Here is a 22,947-nt window from a genome sequence, read left to right as displayed (position 1 = left end):
ACGAAGAACTCTCCATTGGTAATTTAGTGATCACAGAATCACAGAATCATAGAAGCACAGAAAGGTTTGAGTTGAAAGGAAATTAAAGTTCCAACCCTCTTGTCATGGGCAGGGACACTTTTAGCTAGACCAGGTTGCTCAAAGCTCCATCCAGCCCAGCCTTGGACATCTCCAGGGATGGGGCATCCACAGCTTCTCACCTGTCACAGTGCCTCACCACTCTCACAGTACAGAATTTGTTCCTAATATCTAATCTAAGCCTTACAATTTGAAGACATTACCCCTTGTCTTAGCATTACATGCCCTTATAAAAAGTCCCTCTCCAGCTCTTTTGCAGGTCCCCTTTAGGTACTGGACAGTGCTCTAAGGTCTTCCTGGTCCTTGTCTTCAGGCTGAACACCTCCAACTCTCTCAGTCTGTCTTCATAGGAAAGGTGCTCTGTCCCTCTTGGTGCCCTCCTCTGAACTCTCTCCAGCAGGCCCATGTCTTTTGTATGCTGAGGAGCCCAGGGCTGGACTCAGCACTATAGATGGGGTCTCACAAGAGCAGACTAGAGGGACATAACCACATCGCTTGACCTGCAGCTTTTGGTGCAGCCCAGGAAGTCGTTGGGCTGGGAGTGCACATTGCCAGGTCATGTTGAGCTTTCCATCTACCAAAGCCCCCGAGTCCTTCTCCTAAGGGCTGCTCCCAATCCATTCCTTAACTAGCCTGTAATTGTGCCTATAGACCCTTACGGAATATAATGAATAAGAATGGAAATAGATTACTCAGAAGATTGGCCACATATTCTGAGCTAAGGCACTGAGAGTATTAGCCAATATTGCACGTCACCAGGAAGTTGCAGGAAGAGATAGCAGTACTGGGTAGCAATCTAGTAACCTTTAGGTGCTGCTTCAATCAGACAGATTACAGCTCAGATCTGTAATTAGAGTTACCATGCAGTCTTTCCCTGGACATCAGCACTATGGCCATGTAGCCCTGATCCTGGGGTCCAATGCCTCATGTGAAATAAGTCATTGTCTAATTCTGTTTCCATCTATGTGCTGATGGACAGTTGTCTCTTTTAAAAACTAGGCTTGCACTCCAATGGTAACACGTATTTGAAAGACTGAGGGACACGAATGTGCACCTCTCTGCACAGATGTTTCCTTCATGGCTAGGGAGATCTGACCTAGAAGTCTGGGAAACTTGGTGCTGCTGTTTCCATGGAATCCTGATGAATTGAGGGCTGCCAATCACCAGAAATTATAAATTAAATGAAAAACTGTGTCAGTATGAATGATTTCTTCAAACAGAACTGAAATGCTCAATGTTTTCTTCTTGAAGATTTCCACAAACTGTGGCTTCTCCATAATAACCCATGCCTCTTTGTACAATCTACACTGGCACTTAATGCTTGTTGCTATAAGTTTATGAGGAAGGTGAATTAATAAATAAAGCTGTTAGAAGTGGTAGCATAAAGCTAATGGAGGAAGCATTAAGAGTTTTATCTGAAGGGCTCAATTCAGTTCTCTGTTCTGCAGAGAAGTTTCCTGGGGGGCTAGAGGACTTGCATTTGAGTATACTGCTCACTTAAAACTACTTCATATTAATATTGTCCCAGGTCAGATAAGCCATCTTCCCACATTGAGATTTGAGGCATTGTGTTTTGTTATTTGTATTACTGCAGTGTCAAGAAGCCATATATATAGATCAAGACAGAGAAGGGATAGGCACTGAGTAGATAATTTCACAAGATTTATAATATCTGTTAATACAGATGCCTTGGGGGAAAGGCTTTATTTTCACAAACTGAGTACGTGAGTACCAGAATCTTCCAGTTTGTTCTGGGTTTTTTTGCTTTCATACAGAAATTCACACCTTATGTCTGTAACATTCTACAATTCAACTGTATTGTCTCAAAGCACAGTATACCAGCTCTTCCGAGATTGTTATATTACCAGGTGCAGAGATTATGTTTTCTTCAGCTCTGACTGCAGAAATACAGACTCATCTAGGAGCAGAGCTGCTTCTGGAGAAGTCAGCACCTCCTCTAAAAGAATCCTTAATTTTTTTTAAAGCAAGCTAAGCTTTTCTTTTTGCTGTTCCCCTGGCTTGAGAGGTCTCAGAGGCTAAAGATGGAGACTTGATGGGGAGTGACTCAACTCCATCTTTCCTGTCCTCTGTGATCACCAGGGGACACCCTGGGTCACATATTGCTACCTCTGAGATTACTGAGATGACACGAAACAAGAAGAACAGTTGGTGAAAACAACTCTGCATTCCTCTGTGTGTAATAAGAAAAGGGCTTAAGACACACCAAGTTTGCTAATTTCATATGTTCATGTTCTGGAATTGCTGAATGTCAAACGTTTTCTATTAAAATCTATGCATCCATATTTTCGAAAATAAAATGGGCAAGTCATATAGACTAAACTATCTGAATCTGAGTAACTTGTAAATTTGTGTGCAGTGTAGAAATACATTGTGAAAGTAACATAACTGATTTATAGTCCTCTGGGGAAAGAAATCTTTCCAAGTGTGGAAACAGAGCAGTCACTGTGGCTTAACACTAGTGTGCTGTGAAGAATGAATTATTTTAGCTCAGTGGCTGACTTAAAAGATGAGTGGTAAGGAATGACATAAACTGAGCCAAAAATATATTTTAGCTTTTGATGTGGGAAAAAAAAAAAGGAAACATGCAGTCCTTCCTGGCTAATTTTTCAGTTTCAATATCCACAAGCTATTCGTGAATCTGCCTCTCAAAGTATCTAAAAAACAACTTGCTCAGCTTCACAGCTCTGTGCTAGTCTTTCTGTTCCTGTGATGTTTAAATCAGCTGCTGTGGATGCTCATGCTGTAACTTTAAAACCTCTCTTGTCTTGCTGCCTGCGTGTTCTCTGCAGCTCAGAAGGATGGCATGTCAGAAGTTAACGTGGATCCACAGATTGTTAAGTGTGTGCAGAGTCTCCATAGGCAATTCTTATGAGAGCGTATTTGCAGTGATACAGGCTCAGTGTGTGTATTCTGCATAGGGTATTTGGAGTAACCTAGGGTCTATTATCTGAATGCCTTAAGAAATTATAAAGTGAGTTTCAAATTGCAAAATGCGTTGCCCAGAGAGTAGTCACTCTGCTATCCCAGTGGGCAGTATATGGGATTACTTTGGCAGCCTTTTGTGCTGATCTCCATTCCTGCTCTTGCTGGGGTGTTTTGTATGGTACTGTCTTGCTTGTTTTATGAGTATGCTGTGATAAAGTGTGCTTTTCTGTGTCCTGCTGTTTCTTTTTATTTTGTTAGGCTTTGTGGGAGCTTGAATATGGCATTTGATCCAGGGGCAGAGTTTTTGTGAAATAAGGTGATTTGTGCATGTCATAGCAAAGGCAGCAATGGGAGTACTGCATGCATGGATGGAGACCCACCTGCACACTGGTGAACATCCCATCACTTTTAGCTGGCACATTAAGTGAAGATGGGCAGGCAGGACTTTTATTCAGATAGTTTGCATTGCATCGCATCTCAGAAAGATGCACTCTTTGAATGATCTAAATTTTGGAATCTCTCTCTTCTTAGTCCACCATGTTTGGAAGAAATTTAAAGCTGAGTATGTCTTTTAGAACTTAAAGGAATTGGCCAGAAGTAGAAGGGAGTTTTTATTCCCAGTGCTATGCTGTAACAACCAGAGACAAGTTGAAGTGGAGAAAATGAGGGGGATTTTTTATCCAAGGTTCACAAGACCCATGGGAAGCAACATATTCCAGAGAACAGGTTTATGGCTGACAGGTCTCATGAGAGGGCAGGGGCAGTCTGGCAGGACGGTGAGTGAGAGAAGCTCTTCATCTATAGATATGGCAAAACCTAAGCAACTGGTACAGGGGGGATGCCCTCTTTAGGAAAATCAGAATTATAAGCTCTTAAAAAAGGCATTGGGTTCATTATCCTTCCAGACCTTTTTTTTTAATTGGGAAGGGGCCTTGCAACTGGCTTTTAGAATACTCTGAGCAGCAAGCTCCTTTGAGAAAAGAGAAATTATGCTTTCTGTGGAACCAATTTGATATGCTTGGTAAGAAACAGGATGAGACCAGATGACCTTTTAGTGGTTTTGGATACTTTAGGGAAAATATATAAGTGGATCCAGCTCAAAGCTCTTGCTGCCTCAGGTACGAGAACAGCAACATTCATTAGTGAATTTTTATTGCCAGGCATGAATAAATTACTAAATATCTGGTGCCTGCAGACAGGAAAAGGAAAAGCTGTATGGGAAAGCTTGGATTTAAGACAGGTTTTTCATCTCTAAAAAAAATCCCTATTTGTTTGAGGTGTAGGTTCTTACATCCTTGGTAGTTCAAATGCAGTCATACCCTGGATCAATGCAATCTTGTCTCAAGCAGAGGGCTGTGATAAATCTGTTGAAATCTCATTCCACCAGATGGCTCTGTGCCAACAAAAGTGATAATGAATGTTTAGGTATGAAGTCAGTTGTTTTTTTCTGGCAACAAACTATGTAGAGGTTCAAGTGGAACATTTTATTGATTTACTGTAATATCATTCTAAGTTGGTTGCACTTTCATAGAAGCATTACATATATTTAGTGTTAGATCTATTTCTATATGAAGACGGGACAGCCATACAAACAGTGGAATCAAAACAGAATTGCCAGTTTTTATACTGTAGCCAACTGAATAAATCTTCCTCTTTTCCCCAAGTATCTCTGTTCAGGTTTCTGTGGGCCTGTTCAGTTCACCCATTCAAGTGGTTTCTAAGGGTACTGCTGACAAGGCTAATGCACGGTTCAATGTTGCAGTGTTGATCCCAGAATGATGCTGCAGCATTAACTGTTGTCATAGAGACACAGATTTCTGAGTCCAAAAGGAGAGTTTTGATAATCAGCTCAGACTTCCTGTAAAACACATAGTAGCCTGCCAATAAATAAATGACTTTGCCAAACTGGAGCACAGCTGGGCCCTCCCTCTCCTGTGACAGTGAAACACATTTCACTGAAGTTTGTGAGATGCTATAAGTAAAACCCCAAATGGGGATTTAATTTATTGTAAGAGTGATACTGTCAGCACACTTTTTTCTGACGAGTGAAAGCCAGATGCAAACTTAGTCCATAAGATTCTGCTGTTACTGTGATACTGGCAACCACAGAGGGATAAAGAGTATTAAAACAATAACAGTATTCCGTCTTGCCCTCTAGGTAGTGCAGTGAGGTTAGCACTTGTAAAGAAGGATGCTAGAGTGAGGCAGCTTTACGCAGTCAGAAGTCTCTGGCAGGCAATCTCTGGGTGATAAAATTGTAGCATTTTGATGCTACTGTCCCTGGTTGTTTGCCTTCTCCTTCTGCTTGCTCCTTTATCAGCTGTGTGTCTGCAGCCATGCCAGTCCAGAGCCTGTTGTGGCTGCTGCCAGAAACAATGGACTTGTGCCAAGGCAGTGGGTTCTGAACTGCCATAGCAGTTGTGGCCCTTGCCAAAGGCTACCTGATACAGCAGAACTAACAGCTGGGAGATTTAACATTTTAAATTGCCAAGCTGACAGCCATCAGAGCTCATGTGACAGTGCCAAGCAGTCTGTGTAACCTCCAGCCAAGTATTAAGCCTCCTGTTTCTCAGTATATGCTAATCTGTGAGAAATAGATTGTTACAGATCCCAGCTCTGCTGATGAAGCAGTTCCAGTTATAAAATCCCTTGAGTTTGTACACAGAAGTTTCCAGTGGCCATCATGGTATTAGACACTGGAACAGGTGAAAAATGTCTGATATAGTCTCCCCATCTTCCACTGCACAATTTGGAATAAGGTGAACTGGTTGGGTAAAACTGTGAAGAACGTGTGTGAAGGAACATGTGCAGCCAAAATGCTCCCCTCCTAAATGTATACATTTCTCTCATTGTCAGCCAAGCATAGATAGCTTCTGCACTCCTGTAAGATAGCTTTAGGAAAGCTGGAAATGCAATTTTTAAATGAAAATAATCTTCTGACTCAATATAGGCATGCATTATCCATGCCTTCGGTGTGCTGCTGGAGAGGTTTGATAATAGTGCAGCATTTGGTTTCTTGTGCTCTTTTCCATTCCAGTGTCACACAGCTGATTTGCTGCTATTTGCAATGCCTGAAATTATTCACTGTTAAGTATTATTAAGGAACAATTCTTATCACTTTAGATTTTCAGTGACTGTCTTTGGCTAATTACCACAGCATCTCTATGAGGTGAAATAACTCACAAGTAGTGCCATGTTCATCTATTCTTTGACAAATTAATCTGTGGGACTTCCTGGTTCCTCTGGAACATGCTCCATCTGCAGCAGGAGTAAGTCACCCTTAAAAACTCATGGAAACTCATAAGACAGTCAGGTTGTGTGTGCTTCAGCATTGGTACTCTGTGGCAGTGCTGCACAGCTGCACCGCTGTTGTGGATGCACCAGGGAGCATTCAGGTTTTGGAAGGGAAAATGTGCCTCCAGTTTGCTTGGTTTAGAAATGGGGAAGCACCCTGGGACTTTCTGAGAGCCACCTGCCTGCCAACCCTTAGGAATGAAGGAAATTCTGCACCTCTCACAGTACAACAGGACTGCTCTGGAAGCTGGTGCCACATGGATTAAACCATATAACTGTGCACAGTATAAAAATGAACAAGTCCACTTTCCAGTGCTTTGAAAATGGTTTGACAGTGCACATACTGCACAGCATCTGTCTAGTGGTGAGAAATGCTGCTTGCTATTGCACAAACTTGCTTAGTGACTACAGCACCACCATCCTTGGCCCTTTTACTTAAGGAATAGTTCTGTCCTGGGGTTTATTCAATTCCCCTCTGTTCCAAAATTGTGGTGGATAAGCCTTTCTATCAAAGAGATATTGCTTTGACCAAAAAAAATAGAAACAGTTTCATTTTCAACCTAACTCTGTGAACATTCATGTACTGGCACAATAGAAACAGAACAGAAGCTGAAGGGTGATGCAGGAGTTGGAAGGAGAGCTTGAGGGTGGGAGTCTTATAAACTGGTTCTGTCATGGAAGCAAATGCCACATGCCTAATACACATGGCATGAGCAGAGAAGCTGTGGTCATGTGGTCACCTCTTTATTCACCCTTTTCCATTCTGTCCCTTCATTACTCTCAAGGGGATAAGTGGGCACTACTGAGTGTAGAGTACTCTGGCCAGATTGTACTCAAATGCCTAAGAAAGAAGCAGGCAATAGAACTCTATTCTTCCAAATGTGATGTCCTAGTTTATGTGTCCAGGACACATGATCAATAATTTTCAATTACATGCAGATGAGAAGAACTGTGGTGCATTAGAAAGTATATTTTAGGTGGACAATTGTCAAAGGCCCCTGACACATCTACTGCCTGTGGGCTTCCAGTAGCAGGTAAGCACATCTGTGCTTTCGGAAAATCATTCACTTGTTAGTAGAACTGACCTAAATATTCATGAGAAGTAATTCACTCTCCAATTTTGACCTGTTGCAAATTGTGATCAACAGGTCTTAACATATCAACATGTATCTCTAGAGACATGAATTATTTATGTAAGTGTTCAAAAGGTCTGAAAAGCAATTTTCTTTTGAGCATGTGTGACTAGCCACACGAGTGATATGGTATTCTCTCATCCCTGATTGTGTTAGCACTTTAATTGCTTATTCCATCTGATGCTAATTTTGATTCTTGATGAGGTCTCAGTGGTAGTGTAAAATCCATTCTCACTGAACATTTATCCCTACAAAGCTTCATTTATGTGAAAGCTTGTGAAAAAAAGAGATATAAACCAGTAAATTATCAGTCTAGTTTCATTATTTGGGCTGATATATGCCAGCTGATAAATGCTTATGTTCCTGGGGACTTCAAATCAACTATCTCCCAACAAATAAACTAGGTATGTGTTCAATATGAAGGCAGCTTCACTATCATCACCCATTTTGGTTGCTGTGGTATTGTATAGATATCCGTTTCCTCTGTTAATCAGATGGAAAAGTGACTGAGGAGAAGTGTTATGTGCTGTATTTTGAAAATCAAAGTTTGACTCATTCTCCAAAAGCATCCATTACATGCCTTAATAAGTTTAAGTCAGAGGATAAGCCAAGCATCAGCAAGCAAGAAAACTTTTTCTTGCCAAAAAAAGGCAGGGGACTGCAAAACTCAAGTATGGGAAGACAACCATGCATGTTAACCAGCAGCTTCTTAGGTCTTGTAAAGTGGTGGATTGTGATACTTGGACTGAGTTTTGAACTAGCAGAAAGTGACTGGGGAGATCAGTGGCATGATGGGAAACACTGGAAACTACATGGCCAGCATAATAAAGATTATTTTCAAAAACCTTCACAGGCACTTCTCTAACAGCTGCCATCATAAAATATAAAGAGACAATAACAAAAATTCGTAAGTGCATGCCATGTTCCTATGCTCATGGAAGACAATGACAAAGTTGTCATTAACCTCGGTGCTGAAGGATCAAGTTGTTTCCTTTTATAACCTCCAAATGATTTGGTAACAGCAATTGATCAGTCCTGCCACCACCACGTGGGACAGATGTCAATCGAGATGAATGTGCTGAGGTGAAGTAATTACTCCAGGTTCAGCAGTGATTAGGCACTGAAGATGGACAGTGCTTGGTTGCTGTTCTCTGAACTAATCTTCAAAAAATATCCTTCTCCCTTCCTTGACAAGAGATTGTCAACATCTTACAAGCTTGGATCAACCAGTATTATAAATGAAACACAATTTAGCTTGTGTATTACAGAAATACATTTAGTATGTTCAGTGTGCAAGCTCACTGAACCCATAGTATTTGAACAACTTGCTCCTGTTTTGCCTGCCCTGTGAATGTCGTTCAGTTCTCAGCTGTCATTTGGCCAACCCTTTCCCCCCAGTAACTTACAACTTTCAATTTCTAGCGTGCAGTTTTGCTCATCCAGAGGATATCTGCGTAGATCCATCATGCAAGCAGCTGTTGTTGTGATCCTGTAGGAGGAGGGTGAAAAAAAATAATGAGACTTGAAACCACATTTTACTTGTTTTAGATGGCAAGATTTTCTACAGTGGGTTTTTTGTTTGTTTAAATACAGAATACACTTGAATTCCTGGCATGCAGTCTTTATAGAGCTTGTAAAGCATGATTAATTTATGCAGCACAGTATACTGGTTACAGCATAAAGAATAAGACCATATGCTGAATATTGTAGAGAAGGATTTTGACTCAAAAGTTTATGTGTAAAAGTGTACAGTGTTTTGAAGAACATTCAGTGAGATTTCTACTTAGACACCTTTTTTTAAAATGTTCTTAATTGAGATGTCTTCAAATTGTTTAACAAATTGTTTTATTTATAACTCATACTGCTGATATCTTTCTTTTCCCATTTCATTGTCACTTACTGCTGTTTTAATTTTGTCTGACAGGTATGTGCACTTTCATCCATGCTGTAGAATACCTGATAATACCTTATTACTTATTTTTATGCTTTCACAATCAGTTTATCATTAACTATGATAATTGTACATCATCTCTTAAAAATGGTGTGAGGCAATCAAACACTAGTGAAATACAACGTTGTACAATGGTTACTTCATGAACATTGAGAGCAGCTATGATTGCAGGCTGGATGCTTCACATCCTTACCTCTTCTAGAGCGCATATGAGTCGATATTTGGTCTCTAAAGGTATTCTCCATAGCCTAAGACTTTTTGCTAGGCAATTCCTCTCCCTTGTTAGACCATAAATCACAAGAACATGTGAGAAAATGTTTGATGATAAGTCTGTGACTGTGTGGGAGGAAAGTTAAATGACTTCATGAGGATGGGGGTCAAATTTTAAAGCTCTCTTTGAGAAAGACAATTAGATCAGTGTTTTCAAACTCACAAAAGTGAGTTATCACATTCTTTTTTTTTTCTTTTTTTTTTTTTTGTGATAGATGGGTTCTTAAATGCTCAAAAAACATTTGAAGTTGTGAATGGGCAAACTTGTCTTCTAATTTTATTGGTATCTCTCCTTCTCTCTCCAATGATGTATACCAGATTAAGGCAGATAACCTCTTTTTTTGATCTGGATTTGGTCTTCTTGTTTCAGTTCCATGTTAATGAATGCCAAAGGAACACATCTTGAGATTTTACTTTTGAAAGTCACGCACATTTACGTGCTGTATTGGGGTGATAATCCTTGCTGTCACTGAACCGACAGAATTTAAAAAGGAAAAAAATGCCACATGTTTTACTTCTGTGACATTCCTCAAAATTTCCTAAGTCTGCAAAATCCGTCTGTCATATCTAGTATAAGGAACATCTAGCAAGGGCTGTAGGAAGAACCAGACCATGAAACTGCTTTGGAATACTGTGTAAAGAACCATGAAAATGGTGCATCAATACCTTTTTTCAGGCTGATTTTGTCACATTAAATAGAAATGCATGTGTCTCAACGTGCATTTGCCATAAAAATATACTTGCCATAAAAATACATTTGCCATAAAAAAAATCTTCAGCTGTGGTAGGACCTCATTTAGATTAGTCATGTATCAATTATACCTAACTGACAGGCACTGAGAAGACACTCATTTGTCAGACACCTGCTTAATAGTATTTAAGATCACACATAACAATGTACTAACATTAGTCACAGTTAAATGCTTTTTAATGAAGGTTTCATAGGGAAATGTTTTGTTCCCAATTAATAAATTGGCCTTTATGGTAATTTAATTCACCTATATCAACCAGAGTCTTTTCTAAACCACTGTGGTGAGGTAGCACTCCCCCTGCTACCTCCTCAGGCTGCTCTATGATCTCAGGAACTCCCACTTGGCTTTTGAGCAATGAGTTGAGTGGTGAAGTGTACCTTGACTGTGCCAGAAATTCTTGCACAGCTAAGGCGGGGGTGGCACTCTCTGTACCAGGGAGTTCTGCTGCCTCCCCAAGGAGGGGAGCATGAGATAATCAGTCGTCCTCTGACAGTCTTGGAACATTATTTACCTGAATTGTAGCCTGAGTAGAACAGTACCATCGTTACTGACCTTTTTAAGAGCTCCAGTATTGCCAGCTTGGATTACAGCCAGGATAGAAACTCACTAATGACTAAAACCGAGCATTTTGTGACCCTCTAAGCAGCTGTTCTAAGAGTTGCCCTTTGAGCTCTTCTGGACTGCAGAGGATGCACCTCTCTCTTAGAGGAACTCCTCTCAGAGCTTTGCTATACTTGCAGGACCATCACTGAAAACTCACAGTGGGACCTCACTGACGCCCCTACTCTCTCCTCAAAGCTCAAGTCTTACCCACAGAGAAACGACAAGGCATTTAACATTAATATTTCATTGGATTTGAGGGTAATTTTTAACAGATATATCTGTAAATTTATTTAGACACAGACGTCGTGTCTCTAGATGTTTGTGTGTGTGAAGTGACTGAAACACACTATAGCAAATATAGCATGAATATTGCCATCTTGGATCTATAATAAGTCACACATCCTCTTCTGCACACTTTTTTATTCCTGTCTCTGTGCAAATCATTCTAAACTGATTCTAATCCAATTTTCATTTGTATGCTTCATCTGTGTAGTAAGTAACAGAGTAAATCTTTCCATAGTACTTTGTGAAGTTGTATAAATTTATATTAAACTTGCTTTTGTTAATATATTTGACAGCAATTTTTGAGTCATCCTAACCACTCATTTGTGATAACCAGACCAGTTATTAATAACAGCAGGGTATCTATATGATTGACTTCTGCAGTTTTGCATATTTTACATAAGTTACATAAGCAACAGCAATTAGCTGTTCTTTATATCATCAATGTAAATTGATAGTGCAGTAGTAATTAATGCAATTGTTTATAACTGAAATTTAAATATTCTACATAATCTTCTCCCCTGACATTGTATTTCTGACATCTGTCTTCTCCACCAGTGTGCCAACACAATATGGTCCCTCCTAAAGCTGAAGGTGCTTAAACTTTATTGAGAATCAGATTTCCTTGAAAATAGCTACATGTAATTGCAGCAGTGCTTTAGAATTCAGCAACCTTCATTACCTGTAGCTCATAAATTTGCCTTTCAAGCATGTTTCTCAGTCTTGATAGAGCTCAGCTCTGTAAAATTGTTAGTGACATTATGCTCTGGATAACCACAAAACTTATTTAAGCAGATAAATTAAACCCACATGCAATCATAGTAATTGTTGTCTTGATGAAAAAAAATCAAATATTTTATTATAAATAGCATAAATAAATCCCAGACCTGTTAGTGGTTGTACTCTCTCTGGGTGGAGAGAGTAACTGATGGCTTGCACATGCACCAGAAGATCAAAAATAAAGACATTCAAATTCAGAATAAAGGGGTGTAATAGGAGGTAGGAGATTGCAATACTCTGAAGATAGGGCAAAGCTGCAATAAATCTGTGTTCAAGAGGATTAGACCTGAAAGGCCCTTAGCACAAGCAGTTTGTGGCAATGGTAGAATATCATGAGGCTCTGTAAATGTTTAAGTGGAGCATTAATCCTATACTTGAAGCAGAACTATTTATATCTCAAAGTAGGATATGTTTTTTCCAGGCTTTCCATTCTTAAAATACATTTCAAAATCAGGTGTTGGGGCTAATTTATTTTGTTTGTACAGTGTCTTATATTCTACTATCCTTACATTCTTTAGAATAATTTGGATACAAATGCTAAAAATGGGATTATGCAAAGAAGACAAGCAGATAGGTGGAGATATTTTATTATGCTACTTAATTTCACTCATGTCAGTACTCAGACATTCTGAGATGGAATGAAGTCTGAACTGCCAACAGGCAAGATAAATAGTATTTGCATAAAAGCAAAATAAACTGATTTAATTTTTTGAAATTGTGGCTTGGGGTTCAAATTATTTGATCCACTGCTTAGCTTTTACTTTGATGCTATATTCTCTGAATATCATATTCTTACTGTATAAAGTAATTTTTTGCTAAAAATAAAATTATATTTATAAGCCAAATGATGTACATTATTTGCAAAACTTACTTCCTTAAGTAATACTGTCAGAGATTTCCCTGAAGAGCAGCAGGTTTTGTAGGAACAAATGTTAAAGCTTAGTATTTTGAGTTAAATCATCAATGAGCAGTTACAGTAAGTTCAGAATGAATACAGGAAGTGGATTTATGGTTCAGTACTTAGATAATTCCTTCAGCATGCTGTCAAAAAGCTGATCCTCAATTCCTGGACAAGAAATAGATGCAATATTTAAGACAGCAATAATAATTAAATGTGAAGATGATGAGAACTAAACAATGCAAATTCTATTGTGAAATGTTTCCTTCATTTGGAGGTCAGGTATCAAATTTTAATATGTTTGTTCTTTTTCTGTCAATCAACAGACCATAAATTATAAATGTACATGAAGATATGAACTGGGATGGACTAATTTTTTTCCTTAAAAGCTAAATTAAATCCTCAAATCAGAAAAAGAATAACCATACTTCCCTTAACCATTGCAGTGCTAGGGCTCTAGTACCTGCTGGAAGTAGACTTTCATATTCCACGTAAAAAATGGCTTTTATTAAATCAGTGTTTAAATTAACTTCACAGGTATCAGGGAACTTAGTCCCCTAGGAACATCAGAACCCAGATCTCTATCCCTGGCATAACTGGTTTAATTTTTCTGAAACGTGGAAGAATCTTGATGTTTAAGATTGAGTGGGGATGTCTTATAAGGAGAGTTATTGAAGGAATAGAGGAAGGCAGAAAAAAAATGTACATTTAATCTGAAAATCTTTTCCCTGTCCAGGCCATGTACAAGGTTTGCAAGTTATCATACCTGCTGACACCATAAATTTCCAAGCACAGTCTGAGTGCTTGACCCTGGGAGAAATGTCATCTCTGCACCTGCAAACATGCCCAACTCTACTGCCTGGAACAGCCTACTTGCAGGGTGTACATTGAGCATCAGCATTATTGGTTTGGTATTGGGCATTTTATACAGTGCTGTGTTCACTTGGGAAATCTGTGTTCAACAGCCTGTATGCTGCTTGTCTGGTCAAGTTCCATTAAAGTCTATTAAATTATATTTAAAAGAGGAATTATGAGTATTAGTAAAATAGGCAAGGGCCAAAAGGTGATTAAATAATAATGCTTTCACAAATCTCATTAGAAGCTGAGAGAAAATTTGCAGTATGGGGTCCTGAGCAATATTGGGTCCTAAGCCAAAATTTGCAATATTGGGTCCTTAGTTTTAGGTATGAGTATACTAGCATGTGAAAACATTTCTCTTTTCTTTTTTTTTTTTTTTTTTTTTTAATTGGAAAACTATTATAGTTTAGCTAATTTTCCCAGTAGGACATATATTTGTGACTGTAGGGTGACAAGCTGTCAACTGCTAGGTCACTGCTGTAGACTGTAGCAGTTACTTTGAGGTAACACTCAATTTATAGAGAAAGCTTTTGTATGATTTAGCTTAAAAAGTACAACACACATTCCCTTTTAATCTTGCTCAGAGAAATAGCGGAGTTGAATAACCATGACAAAATAAAAAGGACCATGAGGAAGATGTGTAAAGAGAAAGACACAGCTCAAAGACCTATATAAAGTTGGGTAAAGTGACCTGTTATACTAAGGTCACATAAAGATTAGGCAGGGAAAAATGGGTCAGACTATGGGCTTTCTATTGTATTTTAGCAATACCCTGAACTTGCCAGTGTTTTATTTGACTCTCCTTCATCTTTGTCCCTTTAGTTGTCCACAGTGAACCTTGAATGAAATGTGAGCAGCTCAGCAATAATGGTGGTTGCCTCAGGTATCAAGGCCTTGAACTAGTATAGCTACAGCCAGAACAGGACACGTGGTCGAATTTTGCAATGTCTTTCAAGGGCTGAAACATTACTTTTAAGATAAAAAGAGCTGCAGCGGTCAGCGACAACACCCCCCAACAAAACCACAACAAACTATTGAAAAAAGCTAGAAGAGATAATTTATAGTAGCACTGACCAGCATAGTAATGGTCAAGGATTTGTGCTGAGACCTGGAGAAATCACTCTGGGTTTGTCTTTTCCTCTGTAGCTAGTAACATTCCTGAGACTGAATAGACTTGTCAAATGTAGAGGAGGAATACTGGGTTTTCCCTGAGGTGTAAATACAAATGTCTGTTTTCAAGCAAAAGACAGGCATGAAAAGTTAATCTGCAGGGTGTCAAATCAATCAACTGCATTGGCTTGAAATAAGAATGTTAAAAAAAAAGAACAACTTAAGGAAAGCATGACTGCTCCTATTGCTCTTTCTATTCACATGTGTTCTCCCCAGAAACTACTGAGCTGTCTGCCTGGGCTGCCATGTTGTCCTGTAGGTCCTCTGAGACACTCCTTATCCCATTCTTATTTTCCCCTGGTTATATCAACTCAACAGCTGCCAAGACAAATGAGGCAGAATTTGCCTGAATTGACTATTGTTCTTGAATCAGTTCATCAGTTGGGCTCAGTGTTGGCCCTAAAGATAAATAGCACCATATTTGAAGAGAGTAATGATGATGAAGAACTGATGAAGGCAGTGCTCCCACACAATTAATTTTGTCAAGTTATTCCCATATCAGTGGGAATATTCACGACCAGGGAATTGCCATGGTCAGCTCATTGCTGGTAAGCTGCCTGAGCTTTGTCTGAGACAGAAGTCCTAGAAGAGTCAAAACTCTGTTCTTAAAGAATGTTCCCTGTCTATCTCAGCAGCAGAGCTAATCCTGTGGTATACACTGAGTCTCAGGCAGGGGCAAGTGTGCAGTGAGCACAGTGTGACATTCACGGAGCAGAGAAAGAATAGTTTGTGACTGTGTCTTTATATGCCCAAACAGTTAGTGGGTCTGATTCGGGAAGTGTTGATTGGAGTGAGGATGTGCCTAGTCTTGCTGCTGTGGTCACTTCAGTTTTCTTCAATTAGTATTCTTTACCATGATCCGGGCACTGGTTTATCATGTCAGTTTTGTGCCTACAAAGCTATGCAATGGTCAAATGCTCTTCTGCCGGACAGAACTGACTGTGAATTTGAAATCTGCTACCATTTGCTATTCATTCTTTCTACACCCGCCCCTTACATGTTGTATTTACTTCCTTTGCTGCTCTTTTGTTGTTTGTTTGTTTGTTTGTATGATGAAGCGTTGTTTACTGGAAAAGGTCACTGCTTTCCTTTAAGTATTCCAGGTTCAGCAATCTCTTGGAGCTTTATGGGTTTTGTGATGAAGGCATTCGGATGCAGCACCCTGCGATAATTGTGTTGTGATCTATAGGACAATACTGCCTAAGAACTGCCTGTGGCAAGTGATGTCTTCAAGCAGAATTCTCTCTCTTACTCTGATTTTTGTTGTAAAATGTCAGCTTATGGTATCATTCCCACCTTTGACCTCTGTTCTGAATGCAAATAGATGTTACCAGGTGTGTTAAGCAGGTGTTACTGAATGCTTATGGGAACACTGTGCTTTTGTATTTTATGTCCTGCTTGGCAATTGTTTTAAAAAGTTTGCCGCTCCCTCCTTCCCCCCCACCCCCGGAGCTGTAGATAACATTTTTCCCCCCCTATAGTTTTTTCACAGAAAACGTTGACTTCTACAGTCAGTGCAAAGTAGGAGTGTCTCAAATGTTACATAATTTGCAATTAGAATGCTGTGGCATGAAAATATTTTGGGGAAGGGGACATCATATTTCAGTTGTCTTGGGAGAGGTACCTTGGCACTCAAAGTAACTGTCACTAAATTCATCATTTTTTTGCTTAAACCCGTAATGAACAATCTTCCAGCTGCCAGAACTCTGCTTCCGAGGACAGCCACATAGTTACTTAAATAGCTGCATAGTACTATCACCAACTAGGGATGGGGCGGGGAAATTACGCAAAATGCAGACAAACTGGAGAGCCTCAATCTCCAGCAGAGCGTGGCAATGGGAAGCAATGGGAAAGGGAGAGCTCATAAAGGGAGGAAATGAGAAGGGAGGTGGTGAGACAAAAGGTCTGTGAGAAAACATGTTGTTCTGACTGAATTAGAACCTTCTAAAATCAAAACCTTAAGCCAGATATTTACTTTTAAAAGATAATGTAAGACCTTTACTCTGTTCAGTGTAGTGCATTAGAAATAGTTCAGAGTAGAATGAAGATGAATAGTGGAAGAACGGAGATGCTTGTAAATATCAAGAAATAATAATAAAAAATCACTAAAATTTTGCAGTGTAACCTTCCCAATATTAAAAAAATGCTCTGTATTTGATGCTTCTAAGCCAACTTTCAGTGCAATGAGAATTTTTACTGCACAGCTATAAACCCATGAAAATAAATTTTTCAATATAAATCCCAAGAGGGCTATAACCATACCAGGGCAAACAAGATACTTCAATAAAAAGTGCCTTAGATTTGGAGCTGAAATTTACTACAAATAGTAATTTGGTTTGACAGTGCAAGTATGTTGCAAGATAAAAAGAGTGAGCCAGATGGGAAGTGCTTACCATAAAGGAAGGTCCAAGAGAGAAATAAAGTTAGATAACTGGTTTTCAATCTGCCTTGAATTAAAAAAAAAAAAAGTGATAAATCTGTAACTTTTTCAAGTTATGCAAACCTTCTAAAAGTGACTGAATGCTAGAAAGGTGCAGATAACATCCACTGACTGAAACACCCTGCCCAGGAGAGAATACAAGTCTGCTAGTGATGTTAGTGCCATCCGGTATGGTCACCTTTTGGGTTATTTGTTTTGTTGTTGCTTTTTTCAAAATAAAACAAAATTCGACACCAGCATACTTATTGTGTGTGAAAGAAAGACATGCACACGTTCAGTTGTCCCCCCTCTTCTTTGACAGAAGCAGAAACAAGGCAACATCTTCCAAATGCAGCCTGGTTTGGAAGGCTTCAGGATGTGCTTGATCAAAACAGCTGGTGGTTTCAGGGACCACACTTCTGTTGTTTCTTTGTTTGGTTGGTTTTTGCTTGTTTGTTTGTTTGTGGATACAGATGCCTGATCAGGTTAAGCATCTATTTAAGATGTGAACTGCTAGCTTTGCTGATGGTAGGTGAGTCCTGCTTCTTTTTTTAGCTACACAGAGGAGAAAACTAGAAACTAATGAATTACAGAAAATTTTGGCTCGAGATTTTTAGGACTTTATGTTGTACATCATTTGAAACTACACTAGCTCCTAGGAGAGTGCAACAGAGAGGGAAGGGGAAGTCAGCATTTTCTATAGGGGTCCTGTAATAAGAGAAAGAAAATTGAGAAGCAGAAGGAAGCCTGAGGCAAAGGAAATGTTATAAATAACTACAGATTCCACTTGAATCTGTAGTTATTTATATGGCTGTGCTTCTTTATAATGAGCTCACCTATGAAATCTATCACCTAGGAAAGAGAACAGCATTAAATGGCATCTTATGGTATGACACTACTTTGTAACTGACTCTAAGACCTAATTAAGACCTCATTAAAATACTCTTTTGTCAAAGAATTCTTAGATTAATCAAGCCTTTACAGACCAGCCAAGCAATCCTTAATACAAAGTGTGATTGATTTCTGAGTGTTTTCCTCAAGTCTCTGGTATTCACTGTTTACTCATGTTCTCCCACCCTGTCCAGACAGTAAGTACACCTCATTTGTTCCAGACAGGTAGTTGAATATGAAAACTAATAATTCCAGTCAGCAAAGCTGGCAGCACAATTATATCTTGATACATATAATGTGAGGAAACTTGAGCACCTCTGAAGAAGCTGAGCTGCTGCAGTTAATCTACCGTGTGTGGTGACTAATTCCTTTGGAGAGCTGAAAGTGAAATGAAAACCCTTCATTCGGACATCAGTCAGAGGATTCTTGGTTTTCCCAAAATATTGGTTCTGCTGGCAGTATAAAGTGTGAACAAGGATATTTGATTGATCTTTTGCACATCTTTGACTTGGGAGGAATGATGATGTGATTTTTGTGTAGAAAACTGATTGATAGTGAAAAATATTCTCTGTCCTTGTTAAGCAGTATTTCCTTTTGCAGGTGCAGCAGCACTACATGAAGAAACTCCCATCCTCTAATTTTTATTCTTAATTTTCTCCTCCTATGGAAACTAAAATCCATTATCGTCTACCAGCAGAGTTACTGATGTGACAACACCCTGAATTGTTTTTGTGAATCTGTTTTTGTTGATTGGAAGCTAAATTGGCTAAGGAGTAACTATTTCAAGGGGCTGAAATAGATAAGAAGTGTTCACCAAAGCAACCTTTGTTAGCATCCATTAGAGAGCTGTTCCCTCTAGTAGGGAAATGGTGATGGGTAACTGTCTGGGAGAGACAGACCTCCTTAAACCAGCACAGCACGGATTAGGAGATTATATATATATATATATGTACACACATATGTGGGCTTCTCTGTATGAATTATTTATATGAGCTCGTCCTTTTAACCTAGTTCTTCAGCTGGGCCTGCATAAGATAGAGAGTGAGCTGAAGAGAGTGAGTTGCTCATTTGTACTTAGATCTCCTGACTGCCAACACTGATGAGTCATATGTAGATTTCATCTGAGTTGCTTACAAGTTTGAAAAGAAAATCGTTGTTTGTGCCAATGAGATATTTTTATCCTGAAATGTCTGTTAACTGAAGCAGTATTGATAAATTTCAATGGGTGGGGGGGATGAATATTTTGTAACTGGATCTTTTGAGGGGGGAATATTTTCACTGTTTTTGTCTTTCAGCAGTGATAGCTGTTTTACAAGGTGGGTAGCAGCTCAGTATGCCAAAAATGTCTTATGGGGAAGAAAAAGACACAAAAATTGTAAATGGTTCTAGAGTAGAACATGCTTATTTATTTGCTTAACAATTTATATTTAGAGAGGTAAGAATAACTTATGCCAATGTTGATGCTTCATACTGGTTTATTTGGTTTTAGATAGTCTTTATATCAAAAATATAGTTTCTCTTTTACACTGTGATACTTGGTGCTCTTTTCTATTCATCGAGTGCTGTGTGCACCAGCGATCCAGCAGACTGATATATAGCTGAGCAGCATGTTGAATGCACAACATCTGTCACTACTCCTCTGCAACCTGAACATCCCTCAATAACAGAGTATAAGAAACCTGTATTTGTTATAAACAGAGTGATTTCAGGAATTAAATACATATTATTTGGGAATTAAAATATGTATTTCACAATATAAAGAAAAGTGTATATTCTATAGATAATATAGATGTATAAATGCTTTCCCCATGATATCTTAGCTTGAGTTTTTTGCTTCTCTTTTTTTTTTTACATTTCAATTTCAAAGCATGTACGTTGGCTTTAAAAGTTTCATGAAAGGATTTCCTAGTTCTACTCAGAATCCACAAGGCATTCTAATTTCTTTTTGTGGCAGAATATTTTTGAAATGGATGAATACAGGGCAGACAGAAAGGTGGGTCTGTTAAAGTAGGAGAGTAAGTGGTCCAGCTAAGTACTTAAATTAGTTCAGGTAGCCCACTCTGTGCCTTGTTATGCAGTACAGTCATACTTTTTAACACTTAGCAACTTATAGGGTTGGCAGGTTTTAGTATCTGAAATCCAAGAAAAGGTAATAATGGAATCTCTTGGTACTTTTTCACACATTAATTTTTTTTGCACATTAATTAATTGCATTTAGACTACTGTCAGAGAAAGGCTGGCTAAAGAACACTTTGATTTTTCACTAAAATCAGGAAGGTTAGCTGTGTTTGAATGGCAGTGCCAGCACTGAAGGTTGCACAGAATGGTGAAAAGTGAGCAATGTGGGGATGGCTCTTCTATTGGCTCTTTGAGCTGAGAGGATCAAAGCCTTGATAAAAGAAAGAAAATGAGCACATTTTATGCACTAAAGCCATGAGTAAAATGAGGACAAGGCTTGTTTTCATAAGCTCCTTAAGTATCAGGACAGATAATTGTGTATTTTTGAGTTTCCTGGCTCAGGCTTGGTGTTGACCTGTATCAGGCTTTCACCTTTTTCCTCCTGTCTCGAGTAATCTCAGAGCACCAAGCCTGACAGAGTTCAAGAAGCATTTGGGCAGTGCTCTCAGGCACATGGTGTGACTCTTGGGGCTGTCCTGTGCAGGGGCAGGAGTTGGACTTTGATGATCATTGTGGGTCCCTTCCAACTCAGAATATTCTGTGATTCTGTGATCTTTAATATTCTGCAGGCTCAGACTCTGCAGGCTTTTGTTCTCTCCTAGCAACACGTCTGCATTTGATTTCTACAAGTCGTTGACGTGTAATTCTTCACAGTCAGTATCTGTTGTTGTGCCTGTTTCTTCTATATTTAGCTTTTAAGAGCACTGTACAATAGGCTCTTTATAATGCTACAGTGCCTTTATTTGTGCAGTGTTCATAAGGACAGAACAAGTAAAAATCTCCTTAGTTGACAGAGATACTCGATAATGTTAAAAATACTGAATTAAGACTGAAGCTTATAAAACAAACTAACTTTTCTGCTTATGTTGTCTGGGTAGTCAAGATAATTTTCAGATAAAAACCAGGTTGTTTATGGTGTTAAATTCTCACTTTGTGTTGTTTCACTTATTTTCTTTTTTAAATTTTTTTTTCTCCTCACAGGACAAGAGGGAAATACAGTAAGGCATTGCTACTTCACTACTGTGTCATATTCTCTGTTGAATTTCATAGTTCAGAAGTTCTTCCCTGAACTGTTTTGATGATGTAAGTCATAATAAATTATATGGACATTCTTTCATTAAGATAAACTAATAAAGATGCAGAAAACTATGAAAGATATTGTGTAAACCTGTAGGGTTTTGTAACTCTCATCCCTCCACTTACCATCCTATATAATATTTTGCTATTATTCCCAAGTCTAGTGGCTAAATAACATATTATTGCTAAGGCTTAGTGCCAAGAGGTTTCACCAAATTATTTCTTTTCCTTCAATGGACACCTGATTTTTGTATTGAAGGATGAGTTTGAAACCTTCACAGGAGAAGGGTTTTAAAATGTGTTTGGAAATGTTGCATTTTAAAGTTCGTATGCTGCATCTTCTACTAGTTTCATACATTTTTCCTGCATCTACTTTAAAGATGCTTTGGAAGGGAAAAATATTTACATATACATTTTACTTATTGTTACCTTTACACAAAGTAAGCGCATACCTGGCATACTAAGAACTGCGATAAGTTTTTTCCTTTGATCTTTAAACTCCTCTTGGTATGGCCAAGACTTTCTCTTTGAGTATGCTAATAGCTCTTCAATTTAGCAAATAATTTGCTTATACTGATAAAATTTCCTACAGGTGACTGAGTATAGCAGAAGATTGAGTTATTCCCCATGAAAGCAAAAAGTCCTGAACAGCACTGTGCAGTATTCAGGCAGATTTACTTATAATCTTGTGAGCATGCAGGCCTTTGATTTTTTTCTCAAGAAAATGCTTTGATATTTTCACTGGCATCTTAAACATAAGCCTGACATTTTGCCATTAGGAAATAACAGAAAAAAGGAATTAAAAATGGAATAAAAGATCACTAGTGAGTGAAAGCTCATACATATATATCAAACAGCCATCACCTCAATGTTCACAGAAGATAGAAGCTTCCAATGCCATTGAGAAAACATTTCCAGCTTATAGAGAGACCTACAAAATATCCTCAAGGATTAATCTGGAAACTAAACCTTATATCTGTATCATTCACGACCACAAGAGTGAAATTATATGGGTACAAAATACTTGTGGGAGAGGCTGCTGTTCATAACCCAGGCAGTTTAATTACGCAGAGCTCTGAATGACTGTACCTGGCAGAACGAGGAGGTAGTGACTACAGGATGGGTTGAAATATTTTAGATGAGTTTTTCAGAAAAGAAAATACTGATGATCTGTGAGTTACAGCAATTGTTCTAACATGTACTTAGCCTGAAATTTGTTTGTTTGGTTAGATCTAAAGAGGAACTTTTGTGCCTGAAAACTTTTCTGTATCTTAATCAAGTAGTGCAACGAAAATAATATTCTTCCATGAAAGACAATGATTATTTTTTGTATTTTACTCTTCTTGAAATATCTGAGGTTTTGGGCT

General features: G+C 38.6%; 1 protein-coding gene across 5 annotated transcripts in view; it reads right to left on the bottom strand.

The window, feature by feature from the left end:
* The window catches only part of GABRB1 (gamma-aminobutyric acid type A receptor subunit beta1), a 121,007-nt gene that overhangs the window by 23,277 nt on the left and 74,783 nt on the right, over positions 1-22,947 (bottom strand). For all 5 annotated transcript variants that reach the window (XR_015803084.1, XR_015803083.1, XM_088163324.1 and 2 more), the window contains exon 4: positions 8,858-8,940. Coding sequence is in view for 3 of the 5 variants with exons in the window: in XM_088163324.1 (XP_088019450.1) it covers positions 8,858-8,940 (83 nt within the window). In the remaining 2 variants the exon portion in view is untranslated. The remainder of the gene's footprint in view (positions 1-8,857; positions 8,941-22,947) is intronic.

This window comes from Sturnus vulgaris, chromosome 4, assembly GCF_052056855.1.
Source record: "Sturnus vulgaris isolate bStuVul1 chromosome 4, bStuVul1.hap1, whole genome shotgun sequence".
Taxonomy (NCBI): domain Eukaryota; kingdom Metazoa; phylum Chordata; class Aves; order Passeriformes; family Sturnidae; genus Sturnus; species Sturnus vulgaris.
Note: the sequence above shows the minus strand (reverse complement) of the source record. Positions and strands in the feature narration are given on the sequence as shown.